Source organism: Vipera berus (assembly GCF_964194415.1).
Source record: "Vipera berus genome assembly, chromosome: 1".
Lineage (NCBI taxonomy): Eukaryota > Metazoa > Chordata > Lepidosauria > Squamata > Viperidae > Vipera > Vipera berus.
In genome coordinates this window covers 43,392,786-43,407,162 of record NC_138202.1, presented here as the reverse complement: position 1 = coordinate 43,407,162, position 14,377 = coordinate 43,392,786, and the positions used below count along the sequence as shown (strand labels likewise).

At 35.6% G+C, this 14,377-nt stretch overlaps 1 protein-coding gene across 5 annotated transcripts in view; it reads right to left on the bottom strand.

Annotated features, from left to right (window-relative positions):
* Window positions 1-14,377, bottom strand: part of TTC7B (tetratricopeptide repeat domain 7B) — a 140,746-nt gene that overhangs the window by 110,650 nt on the left and 15,719 nt on the right. For all 5 annotated transcript variants that reach the window (XR_014025724.1, XM_081322139.1, XM_081322136.1 and 2 more), the window contains exons 4-5: window positions 9,591-9,721; window positions 7,740-7,861 (exon numbers count right to left, since the gene is read on the bottom strand). Coding sequence is in view for 4 of the 5 variants with exons in the window: in XM_081322139.1 (XP_081178265.1) it covers window positions 7,740-7,861; window positions 9,591-9,721 (253 nt within the window). In the remaining variant the exon portion in view is untranslated. The remainder of the gene's footprint in view (window positions 1-7,739; window positions 7,862-9,590; window positions 9,722-14,377) is intronic.

Below are 14,377 nucleotides of genomic sequence, written 5' to 3'. Positions count from 1 at the left end.
TTCCTCCAGCCTTCCTGTCCTCTACCATCTTCTGGAGTCCATTTAAGCTCACGCCTACTGCTTCAGTGACTCCATCCAGCCACCTCATTCTCTGTCGTCCCCTTCTTCTATTGCCCTCAATCTTTCCCAGCATTCTTCTCCAGTGAGTCCTTCCTTCTCATTAGGTGGCCAAAGTATTTGAGTTTTAGCTTCAGGATCTGGCCTTCTAAAGAGCAGTCAGGGTTGATCTCCTCTAGGACTGACCGATTTGATCGCCTTGCAGTCCAAGGGATTCGCAGGAGTCTTCTCCAGCACCATAGTTCAAAAGCCTCAATTCTTGGGTGCTCAGCCTTTCTTATGGTCCAACTTTCACTGCCATACATTGCAAAAAAAAATACACATAATACTCCCCCTCTATTAATCCCACAATAACAACCCTGTGAAGTGCATTAGGCTGAAGGAAAGTGACGGGCTCAGTCACCCAGATGGCTTTCATCCCTAAGGCAGGACTAGAACTGGCTAGGGAATTCTGGAAGTGGAAATCCACACATCTCCAAGTTGTCAAGCTCCAGAAACACTGTATGTGTTAGATAATTGATTCTGGCTGAGAGAAAATGAAGCTCAGCAAGTGCTTCCTGAAATGCATTTTCTCAGAGAAAATGGAACATTGACCCAGTCCTTAAAATTATACAGTGGGAAAACTGACAAAAGGACTGTAGCTATGTTTTTATTTTTTACTCTAGTGCTAAACGAAGTGGAATAAAATACATTTAGTTCCTCTGTAATGCCCTCTCCCCAACAAAATGATTTCAAATAATAGTAATTTAGTAATTTAGACACTTCTGAAATGATTTTCAGTATTATATTATTCAGGTTGCATAAAGAAACTTGGAATAATTAACTTCCCGTTTTCCAACAGAGCATACAACAACTTAAAAAACTGAAAATATTATGTTCCTAAAGCAGGGTTAGGCAACCTCGGCTCTTTTATGACTCATGGACTTCAACTCACAGAATTCCTGAGCCAAGCTGGCTCAGGAATTCTGGGAGTTGAAGTCCATGAGTCATAAAAGAGCCGAGGTTGCCTACCCCTGTCCTAAAGTGTCTATACGATTATAAAATAAAGTCCCTATTTTATCGCAGCCTAACTATATGCATACTCATTTGAGAAGTGTACAATGTGTAAAGCAAGATTCATTAGAATTGATTTTAACTTTAAAAGATGAAATTTTTTAAAAAATGTTTAGAGTCTTAAAATAAATATAAAAGTTTTCCCTTTAAGGTCAAAGAACTTGAAATAGTATAGAGATTTTTGTTAAGAGCCTTGGTGGAGCAGTGGGCTAATGCCTCCTTAAGTAACACCAGCTGCCTGCAATTAGTGCAGGTTCGCATCCCACCAGGCTCAAGGTTGACTCAGCCTTCCATCCTTCAGAGGTAGGTAAAAAGAGGACCCAGATTGTTGGGGGCAATTAAGCTGACTTTGTAATAATGCCGCTTGGGGGGGGGAAAGCCCTAATAAGCAGGCATATACATAGAATGAAGGCTACTGCTAAGCTTGTAAGCCGCCCTGAGTCTTCAGAGAAGGGCGGGATATAAATGGAATTAAAATAAATAAAAATAAATAAAATAATATCAATGAAGATGTTTAGAAAGATTAATGAGTGTAAATAGAAATATATATTATTTCCCACAACAGAAGAAAAATGGATTTGGTTAAGATGGTGATGCAAACTGCTCTAGGCAGAGATTTGATTTGGTCTTGTTTCTATAGGAATTTCTGTTTTTTATGCCTGAAATAGAAAAAAAATGAAATTTAGAATTTAGTTTGAAGATTTAATAATTGTGCAGTTATTGAACTGGCTTGTAATAATTATAGGTACTGTTAAAATTTGAGGTCGTTGAACTATTAGTATTTCATTATGTTGGAAAGAATTAGAAGTCAACATCTTTTTTTCCTCTCCTCTTTTTTTAATCCTACACGTCCCCCTGATTTTTTATTTTCATTGTATTTTATGCTATAATAAACCTTAGTAAAACTTTCTTTAAAAAACATTTTTAAGCTGCCTTACTCCAAAAATGACTCTGGGTAGTTTCACAAAAAAACAAAAACAAAACACAGCATAAAAATGTACAAGCACCTTGAGTGAAACAATTTAAAAAAATCTCTCCCATTACCCTCAACCAAGTCAGCTAGGACACCAAAGGCAAGAGAAGGCAGGGGACACCAAAGGCAAGAGAAGAATGTTTAAAGCTCATTTGAAGGTGGCAAAAGGGAAGGCAGAAGATATCCCAGGAGAATGCTGTTCAAGAAAGCAGGTGCTGCAATAGAAAAAAATCCCCCTAGAAACATTGCTTAAATGACAGGACCTGATTATATAGAATGGGAGACAGATGATCTCTTAGGTAAATGCATCAGGTAAAATGTTATAGGTATTAACCAGCATGTTCTAAGGATGCTTCTGATCTGCAATTCGCACTTTACCTGCGCACGTGCATAATATATTCAGCTTTCCAAAATGATCAGTATTTGTCTCTACTGATCACACTGAATAGGGTGGACAATTTATGATGAGCACATTTACACCACTCTTCTGAGATTATAGCCCATCATCTATACCAGTGATGGCGAACCTTTTAGAGACCAAGTGCCCAAACCCCACTTATTTATTGCAAAGTGCCAGGGCCGCATCAGCATTGTGGTGCCCTTGGGGAGGGGCAGGGAGGTGCCTCTGCATGCCGCCTCTGGCACACAAAAACCGGGGGCGCAAAAATGGGCCACCGTGCTGCAAGGCGCAAAAATGGCTGCCGCGGGGTGCAGATAAAAGGCGCTGCACCACGCAAGAACAGGGCAGGGCTAGTACCATGCAGGCCCTAGCCCCACCCCAGTTGCAGCACGTGCGTGCTCACGGCCCCGTGCATGCATGCACGCATGTAAAATGCTTCCCTCCCTTTATTTCCAGTCCACCAATCGACAATGGTTGGTGACCTCTGCTCTACTACCTCTACTCAAGCTTGCTAGTCAGTCGCTTTGCCTCCTTTGTGCTGGACGGGGCTCCTGCTCCGGGCGGCAGTGGTGGCCTGATGGACCTGCTGCTGGCGACGGTGGTGCGTGTGCTAACAGAGAGGGCTCTGAGTGCCGCGTCTGGCACGCGTGCCATAGGTTTGCCACCAATGATCTATACAGTCCTAAGTGCCACAAACTGTCCTTGAAGTATGTATTTGCCTGAAATTATTCTACTTAAACTAACGGGAAAACACTTTTTCAATTATCCTTTGATAATCTACATTCCAGACAAACTGAAAAGTCTATATTCTCAACTAATTTAAAGCTAGCATTCTAGTAAAATATAACTCTGCAGATGACAGGCAAAAATAAAGATTGAAAATATTAATCATGCCAACATTTAGAACTCATTTAAACACTAAACCTTTTAAAGAAGCTAAATGAAAACCCACAAAGGTGGTAAAAGGATTGGGGGCAATATTATAGCAAAATTATAAAATGTATAACCTACATAAATAAAATAAAGTAAAATAAAACAATAAAAGCAACCAAAGTTCAGAACTGGCTTCCAAAATTTAAAACAAAATTAACTTGAAAAACAATCTTACACAATTGTAATTGTTAGTCTACAAATGCCTGGACTTTTTTTTTTAAATCAGAGCTGATTTATTAGTCTTACGTTTTACCTTTTTATTTTGTGCAGTATCATAATTACCATTTAGAGAGGAAAAAACTTCAGAGTTCTATAATGGACTGGTTCGCAATAGTTAATTGACATTCTTTGTTTCGTTTATAGGCTTTTTTTCCAGTTTACCTAAAAGATATTGTACTGCAAAGTTTCAATGAATTAACTAGCAAAATTTTTGTTTGAAGAAACATTAATAGCAATACTGAATAATAGTTTATATTAACTGGACAACACAATCCAACTTATAGTGAGTTTGCTCAGTAAATAACAATGTACTTACATTTAGCATTGTTAATTCTATTCTCCCTCTGTCTCTCTCTTTCTCAGTTAATTACCAAAACAGGGAGGGCACAATTGATTATCACAGTACTTGAAAATCATGTTGAAAGTAGACACTTAAATAACCTACTTATTGTGCTTTTACCAAATAATTTTGGGGAAAATAATTGTGTAAGCAATCTGATACTTTTCAAGTCTAAGAAAACCCACCCATTTAATACTTTAAAAGAACACCCTGCATACACCATATTTTTGGCTGAGTGCTCTTGAAAAATGTTCTTTTATATATTGCATTCTAGAATACTATTTCCAATCTCTAGCTACATGGCTTCATCAATGTCCAATCCTGACCCATGTGCCCTCTTCTTGTGCGCTATCAGACAAACAAAAGTCCCCCAAATGAGCCAGCGTTACAGGGGTACAATCAGGGGAGTGACTGAGAGATAACCATGGGCATCTGCAAGTGGTACCAGCATTCAGCAACATGTTTCAAATGGTTAAATCAAGTCAGCACATATAGAAGATGTAGAAAAAAAGAAAATACAGTAAACCCTCGATTTTATAGGTTACCTGCTAGGATGGATGTTGGCTGGAGTTGAATGTCCATTAAATTTGATTTCTTTTTTATACCACAAATGTGTGTACATGAGAAAACTTACCTTACTGGTGGTTGTTTGCTGCGGGTGTGCTCGGTTTCAGTGATGATATAGGATGACTGACTGATTTCAAGAAAGTGTCCAATTTTAACTGAGTCTTTGAAGTTACTGCTTCTGTGTGAGTATCTTCCTAAAAGCATGGAAGTGGGGGTAATAAGGCTGGACTTCGTGATCAGATAAGGAATCAATAAAAGTTATTACATTGGAGAGGTGGGATCTTTTTTCTTCTTGACTCCCTTTGCAGCCCTCATTGATTAAATAAAGCAATTACCAAATATTTACAAAAAGCTTACAGAATCTTATAAAAACAGTATCCCAAACATTAGCACATATGAAAGAAATGAATGTCTAATATCATGAAGCATAATGCTTGTTTGCACATGCACAGAAGCAGCAACCATTGACTTGATCAGGGAAGGGTTTGAATTCAGATTTTGTCCGCTACATATGAAATCTACTAAATGAAAATCTGTAAAATCGAGGGTTTACTGTAGTTCTAAAAGTGCCAAAAATCAACTGAAAACTCTTAGTAGCATTAAACTGTAAATGGTGTTTAGTTAGTCCTAATTATAAGTCACTGAAATAAAGTCCATTTGCGCTTTTTTAAAAGTTCATATTATTCTTGTAAAGTAGCAGCTATCTATATTTTTAATTAGTATAAATCCTGTTTATTAACTTTCTTAAACTCATAATGTTAAAGTTTTAAATGCTGTTATTGGAAGGTAAGATTCTGCTATTATTTTGTATGTCCGCTTACAGCTGCCTTGGGTCAAAGGTTTTTATTTGCCAGGGGAGGGGGAGGTAAGGTAATAAGACATTGCTTGTTTATTTATTTATTCACAAATATTTCAATATGACGTAATTCCCACAAATCTGGCTGGTTTACAATAACAATTGTATTACTATTATATTACTACATTTAATTTTACAATAATTAAAATATCATAAACATATAAATCAACACAATATACTATATCAAAATAATGTTGTATCGCTACAATGGCAGCCCGGTCAAAAAAAATACACACATCAATAAGAATCAGCTTGATCAACAATCAAGTTTACTCTAATGAACTCTCAAACAATGGGGGGGGGGGAAGAAGGATAAGCAAACTATACAGGAAACAAGATGGAAGCAACCCTTCTCTTAGAACTCTTAATTATCTGTAAAAGATTTTTTTAGCTAAGTCTAATTCAACTAATATTCCAGAATTCCTCTTAATTTTAGCCTGATCTCCATATGTTCCCTCTTCAGGAACCTGTGGAACCCTATTCCTTTCTCCAGTATTCATAAAAGAAAAAGAATTGCAATGTTTTAAGTCCTGCATATACTTATATGCAAATCACACTGAACTCGGCAAGAATCTAGTTCAGGAGAGATATATGCAAGCTTGCAATATTAACATTTTAATTTTTTTTTAAACTTTCACTGAGAATTTGTCCTTTTACTCAGTGTCTTGATTAAAAGTACAAAGATACCAAAATTATCTTCATTATTTTTCCCCTGTTTATTCTTGGGAAACCTCAACAACTCAATTTTTGTTGGCTATATGTGTTCCTTAAGACTTGATTTCTGAAAAAAAACTAATATCCGCTAACTCCTTAACACAAGTAATCTATTACACTCGCTCACACAATCCAAAGTGATTCTTGCTTGAAACACTTGATTTTTATTTTGAGTTCTATTCCAGTTTTACCAAATCTGACTAAAAAAAATGTATTCTGAGGGATTAGAGATAGAGATACAGCAGGAAAAGAGTTCCCATAAAACACCCGAACTAAACGTCTCCTGGTTATTCATTTTCCAGAAAAGCTTATTCCAAGTGAAAATAGAGAAGCAGTTTGCAGATACAGTATATTTAGAGATACATGATATGATCCTCACAAAGACTGACTTCATTCTCATGAAGTTAGCTATTATCTTAATTTTTCAGGCATCACTAATGATGCCATGATGCCGAAAAAGATATAAATTGAATGTTATGCCCACAACAAAGCTAAAGTTCATTAAATTTTATCCTTAACACACAATCCTAATATTACTGCCTTAACACTTGTTCACTGTCACAAAGACAGACCTTCTTTATGATGTATCTGTGCACTTAAATCATTTTTTCTCTTCAATTCTGGATTCCTGCACAGCCTTACCGTACCATTTAAATGACCAAAATGACCAAACCTAAACTTGTACTTCATACACTATCATTTAAATGAACTAATATTTTATGTACCGTAATCTGGATTTAAGTTTGATGAGTTCAACAATTACAATCATTTATTTTAACTATGCAAAATTCTATTGATTCTACCTTTCCTTTCCTTTGAAAACAGAATACTGTATGAGCACACATACCCTTTCCCCCACTTTACCACTGTGGTACTGGAAAAATGAAATTTTATTATTCTCTTTTTCATCTAATTAAATAATGACAGTAGAGCTACAGACACTTTGTTAAAAGACTAATAATGGAATTTATAAAACCAGATAAGCAATTAACTGTAAAAGATGACCAGGCTGAGCCCGAGGTAGGGGTCAAATGCGTCATCAGTCTATTGAATATTTATCATAAAACACAATATTAAATTAAGTGCCAAATGAAGAGTTAGGGAAAACTTAAAAATAAGTGCTATGTTTCTAGGACTCTTTATTATTAAAGCTTCAACATGATACTGAGAAAAGTTAAAATATAATTTATAACATGTCCCCAGAATAATAAATTATTCAGGGCAAGGTAGTATTTACAAAAACATATGTATTTTTCAAAGGTGTGCAGCATTCTGATTTAAAGTGGAAAAGGTGGTTTAGATTTGGTATAGGGACATTCAGAATATCTGTCAGCAACTCCTCTAAACAGTTACACCTTTACTTGGGAAAAAGAAATACCTGTTTAAATTAAGGAAAAGTTTAAGTGTTCCTGCCTTTGAAGGAGCTACTAATAAACATCAGATCCGAAACACACCTTTCTCTCTTTGCATTAGAATATTGCACCACTAGTAATTAGTGTGTAATCTTACAACAAAACCCAAGGTTTTTCTAAATCATTTTGGTTAATACCAAAATGGTTAATACCAAAATAATATTAGAATAGTTAATACCAAAATAGTATTAGAAGAATATCCAGTCAAATCTCACCCATTTTTGAAGTACAATACATGGGCCCTCTGAAGTCCAGTTTCTAAAAAATATCCAAGTTCTTGTTCATGTGTTCCAGGCCCAGGCTTAGGACTTCTGTTCTGCATATTGGTAATTATTACCTAGGAGACCATAGAAATAAATGAATAAATTCCCCCAAATAATCTCTTCCTTCACCAGTGGGAGGCAAAGACAGAACATTCTCTACATTGCCCCACTGCATAAGAGGGCTGTCATGTAAGCAAGTTTTCTTCATTGAAACAAGTGACCTTCACGCCAATCTTCTATATATTAAGAAATACAAATGGGCACACAGTTTAGAATAATGTTGGTTTATTTGTGGAGCATTAATATATCCTCAGTGGTTGGCAATATGTAGCCTGTGTGAAGACCTCTAGTAACTATTTGTGGCACTTAAAATTGGCTCTTGATTTTCAGATATAATTTGATTTTTATCTTGATTATGGCTTAATTTTTGGGTTTGCTAAAATAAAGGACAAAATTGGCATATTTAAAAACTTTCAAGGACAACTGTACCAATTTCACCCTTTCAATCATTTCAAACCATCAAAAATGGGTATTTTTGGCATCTATGCCAATTCTATCCCAATTTTAAAATGTAAATTCATCCCACAAATGCAAAAAAGCCCTGATCAGGTTTTTTTGTGGGTAAAGAGTCCCTTCAGTTATCCCTGTTCAGTATTACAAATAATTACTGTGTTTTTGCTGAGAGATGTGATATACAAATGCGGTAAATAAATAAGCTTCAAACTCTTTAACTTTACTGTCCACTATTGCTTTTCACCCAGAATCATTTCAATTTAAAATAGCCTTTAAAAGAAGGATAGGTAACTACTGGCCACAATTTATTTATTTTTAGCTCTGTCATAAAAATGTTAAAGTTTTCCTGAAATGAAACTCTAACCTAAATAAAAACATGAATGGGAAAATATGACTACTGTAGAAATGGTAGAAAAATTTGGCTGGTTTTGTTGATTTTCTTTATAAGACTCCTGATATTATATGTTTTATTTTAATCTATTATTGTATTTCATTGGTTTGCAAAATAAGCTGCCTTTTTTGGATATAGCCAAATATTACGAATGTAAATAACAATCATCCCATCATTAAATGTTCATATAAGTTGCAACTGCTATGAAAAAAACTGAGGAAAAAATGATACAATGCTTCTTATAGCAGCATTCTGAAATTTAAGTAATAATTTAGTATAATAAATTCCTATGAATCCATTTTATAGGTTGGGAAAATAAAGTAGGAATATAAAGAACAGCCAACTCTATGTTGTTGTTTAAAAATCACACAAAATCACACACAAGTCATGGGGAATGCCAGCTTTCATTAAAAACAATGTTTTAGCACGTTACCAAAGAAAACTTGAGAATATCATAGGGAAAACTGCTTTTATCATGTGAATTCTATTCAGGGAAGTTTTTCTGCATTTTGTGCAGTAAAGTCATTTTCTTAACGCAGGGATAAAGAATCATATAATTCTCAATAGAAAATGATGGACTATTTTCATCTGGAATGCCTGAAATCAGCCATTCATGAAGGTTATTCAATTCCAAGAAATAATGGGTACCCTATTATGGCATGTAAAAAATTAGAACAGATAAAAGAAAATTGATGCCTCTGTTTTTTAGCTGGGAATATTAAAATAAACTATATAGAGGGAAGAATGGGTTATTTAAACCAAATAGTAAATTGTCGAATCTTTTTAAAAAGAAATTTAAAGCCATATATAGATGAGAGTAATCCCTGGAAAGAGAAAAAATAAACTAAAATAAAAAATAAAAATTAGTTACTTTATTGAGATTACCTATTCCATCTTACCCTTTCTATTTCTTGGAGATAAAGAAGGGCTATATCCCCAGCCTTCTCATAGCACATTATAATTTCTTGCTCACGATCTGCATTGAGGTTGCTTGTTGAAGAGGATATTGGTAATTTTTCTAGACAAAGACCTAAAGGAAAAACAATTTAATTTAAGAAAATAACTTGGGACTAAATCTCTTTTCATTTATCAAATACTGAAAACAGTATCACTACTAACTGTACATTAGTATCTCCGAAATTTCTGTTGCATGTAACTGAAAAGCCACAGTTTTAAGCGATGAGAAAATATGTAGTGAGATTCATGAATATACAGATCTCACTAAAAATACAATTGAATAGGTCTATGATAAATTTGTATCATCCAATATTTATTGGCTTCAAAGGAGAGAATAGAAGAAAGAAAAGAATCAGGATTTTATATATAATTTTAATCCTCTTATGCTAACAGATTTGTGAAACATTCCTATAACCACTTAAAATATTTGGGATACTTTTTAGGAAGAGTAAGAAAGTATCATATCACCTTCTTCATTTATAGGTTTAGAGATATTTCAAAGGAATTTTGTTTCCTTTTTTTATTTATTTCAAGCTAAATTTAACTTAATAAATTATTTTGGATTCCCTACTAAAATGTATCCTTTTCATTACCTTGTTGTGACAAAACGGATTTGGCAGCTCAAAGAAACTATAAACTAAGATGTGCAGGGCCACCAAAGACAGAGAAGGAAATGACAACCCACTCTAGTACTTTGCCAAGAAAACCCCATGGACAGTACCAAAAGGATAAAAGTTTATAATGTATGGTTGTGGGAGTTGGACCATAAGTAAGGCTGAGCGCCGAAGAATTGATGCTTTCAAATTGTGCTGTTGAAGAAGACTCTTGAGAATCCCATGGACTGCAAGGAGATCTTCTTCTTGTGCCATATGCATTATCAGACGTTGGCGATCATGTTTTTATCAGCAGCCCCACGGTAAAGTGCTGCTGAGTTTTGTCCAAACCAGTCCCTTAGATTTTGAAGCCATGATGTTCTTCTTCTGCCTGGACCTTGTTTGCCCTCAATCTTTCCCTGGAGGATTAAATGGAATATGCCGTATTTTTCTGGGTGTCACATCACATGTCCAAAATATTCTAACTTTCATTTTTTTTAATTGTTTTGATGATTTCCCTTGGCTTTCCCAGGCGGCTTATCACCTCCTCATTTCTGATCTTGTCAACCCAGCTTATATGTAACAGCCTCCTGTAAATCCACATTTCAAATGCTTCTAGTCTCTTCAGGTGGCCTTCTATCAAAGACCAACTCTCTACTCCAGAGAGCAGGATAGAAAAAATGTAACATCTGACAAGGCAAGGAGATCAAATCAATCAATCCTAAAGAAAATCACCTTGACTGTGCTTTGGAAGGGCAGATACTGAAGCCGAAGCTCTTATCATACTTTGGTATTTTGGCCATCAAATGAGAAGAGAGGATTCATCAAAAAAGAGCCTGATGTTTAAGGCAATAGGAGAAGGGGACGGCACAGGATGAGATGGTTAGTGTCTTTGACACAGTGGGCATGAGTTTGGGCAGATTCCAGCAGACAGTAGAGGGTGGGGGAGGCATGCTGTGGTCCATGAGGTCACAAAAGGTCAAGCATGACTTAACAACTAAACAACAACTAAAGTGGATAAAACATGGATCAAATGCTAAAGCTAATTAGGGGGCATTTTACTTGTGCATTAGGTTCTACATTTAGGCAAGAAAAAACAAATGCTCAGGTACAGTATAGGTGGTACCATGCTCAATAGTAGTAGTAACTGTGAGAGGGATCTTGGAATTCTAGTGGACAATCACTTAAATATGAGCCAGCAGTGTGCTGCAGCTGCCAAAAAAGCCAACACAGTTCTAGGCTGCATTAACAGAGGGATAGAATCAAGATCACAGGAAGTGTTAATACCACTTTATAACGCCTTGGTAAGACCACACTTGGAATACTGCATCCAATTTTGGTCACCATGATGTAAAAAAGATGTTGAGACTCTAGAAAGAGTACAGAGAAGAGAAACAAAGATGATTAGGGGACTGGAAGCTAAAACATATAAGGAACGGTTGCTGGAATTGGGTATGTCTAGTTTAATGAAGAGAAGGTCTAGGGGTGACATGATAGCAGTGTTCCAATATCTCAGGGGTTGCCACAAAGAAGAGGGAGTCAAGCTATTCTCCAAAGCTGAAGGCAGGACAAGAAGCAACGGATGGAAACTAATCAAAAAGAGAAGCAACCTAGAACTAAGAAGAAATTTCCTGATAGTCAGAACAATTAATCAGTGGAACAACCTGCCTCCAGTGTTGTGAATGCTCCAACACTGGAAGTTTTTAAGAAGAGACTGGACAACCATTTGTCTGAAATGGTATAGGGTTTCCTGCCTGAGCAGGCGGTTGGACTAGAAGACCTCCAACTCTATTATTATCATTATTATTGTTATTGTTATACACATTCTCATAAATATGTTAATAATTGCACACCTATATACTTAAAAAATAATTTAAATAGATGCAGAGGTAAATTTGTTCTCAAGAATTTAAGAGCCAGATGGATTCCAACAACACGTTAAGATGCTACCGAGAATGGTACAAGATACTTTAGGAAGAACACTTGGGTATATAAATAAATGTTTGTAAGAAAATAAGTTTTTTAAAAAATATTGCAACAACAATAATTTTAAATGAAATGAGAGTCAATTGAAAAGAATTATCTTCAATGTATTTAAATTATAAAATAACATGCAACAAGAGGCTGGTGATATCTTAAATTTGGAAGAGCAATGGAGAAAAACAGCTCAAGCAGAGCAATTATGATGTTATTCCAGTTATTTAATACCAGCAAGAAAATACCCTAAAAAACAATCTTATTATCAGTAGCTAATAAAATTGCTAAACTGCTTAAAAAAATTGCTAAAAAAAAAGGCCAGAGTGCCGCTGTAAAAGAAAAGCACAGAAGCAGGATATATGGATCTGCTCCTGACATAAGGAATAATGCAACAGATAACTAGGTTTTTGGCACAGGTCTCTAGAGAAAGCACAGGCAGCTCCTAAGACCAACATAAGCACAGCTATAATAAAAACTTATGAATGAACAAAAAGGTCTTGAGGAAACCACTTCCATTACATCTTCCTGGTGTCAAGATCCCCTACCACATTCATTGGTTCACCAGTTCTACATTCACTACATCCATTAGTCTTAATCCTAACTATATTAGGGAATTGAGTCCCAATTACTTTTTAAAAACTTGAAATATTTAGAATCTTTAGCTGCAAGAATGAATCTATCCATTCTTTATCTAACTTGAATAATTATTTCGAGAAAGAAATGTCTTATGAATTTATAATCAGATTTTTTTTTAAAAAAAAGGAAAATAATTTTATTCTCCACCTGTCTACTCAAACTGTCATCACCACAATATGCTTACCATACTGTATGTTTTTCTGCAGAGCACATAAGTTCTGGAAGTTTGTAACTTCTGTATATTGTAGAACAATCAATATAACATCTGCCATACAGTTATTCTTCTAGACATCATCGTCACAAGCATCAATTAAGCCATTTGTCAGTAAAACCTCCAACTGTATTCTATATTCTGATGAGTATAAACCGCTGCATTTTCAGAATATTACACATAAAGTACAATCTTGATCCTTAATCAACACTGCCACCTACAGAAACTACACAAGCTTTGCACATTTTCATAAACAAGGCAGAACTAATTAAATCTAGTATTTGACCTTGTTTACCTTGTAGATATTGTTCACATTAATAAAGTATATCCATAAGAAAGCAGAAACAAAAGCATTTCTGCAATATTCCAAAACATCATTATCTAATTTCACCTTTTGAAAATGCCCAAAGAAATGTATTCAGTATTGAAGAATCACCTCTCTTTGAGTATTTTTCCTGAGATGTGGCTATGAAAATTTGATCAGTTCTACTTCTGTGAGCAATGCATCCATGTTTATTTCAGGAGCTAACTGAAATATAAATAACAGGCAACTGAAAACTGATCATTATTGTAAAATCTCCTTTGAGTCAGGCTCATTCATAGATTTTTTTTTAATCACACCATGGAATTGTTTGCCATTGTCTTCTTCCAAGATTTTTTTTCCAACTTCCCAATCTATAGCCCTGGAATTTTCAGATAACTATTTGCTTATCTTTTAAGTCTGGTGGAGCAGTGGGCTAATGCCTCCTTAAGTAACACCAGCTGCCTGCAATTAGTGCAGGTTCGCGTCCCACTAGGCTCAAGGTTGACTCAGCCTTCCATCCTTCCGAGGTAGGTAAAATGAGGACCCAGATTGTTGGGGGCAATAAGCTGAATTTGTAATAATGCCGCTTGGGGGGGGGGCGAAAGCCCTAATAAGCAGGCATACAGTATACATAGAATGAAGGCTATTGCTAAGCACATTGATTTGTGCTTTAGATTGTAAGCCGCCCTGAGTCTTCGGAGAAGGGCAGGATATAAATGGGAATTTTAAAAAAAAGGTATGCCAGGTATCTGCTGGGACAAAACACCATGATCAATATGATGATGATGTTATCCATTCAGTCATGTCTGACTCTTGGTTTTATGGGCCAAGTCTCTCCACATCTTCCCATCTTGCACTACTTCTTTGAGTTTTTCTGTGCTCTGTCAGCTTTGATGGTGTCCAACCACTCTGTTCTTTGGTGGCCTGGTTTCCTTTTACTGCTAATTCTTTCAAACATAATAACATCGTATCAATTAGTAATTAAGGAACATGTAATTGGAGTTATGC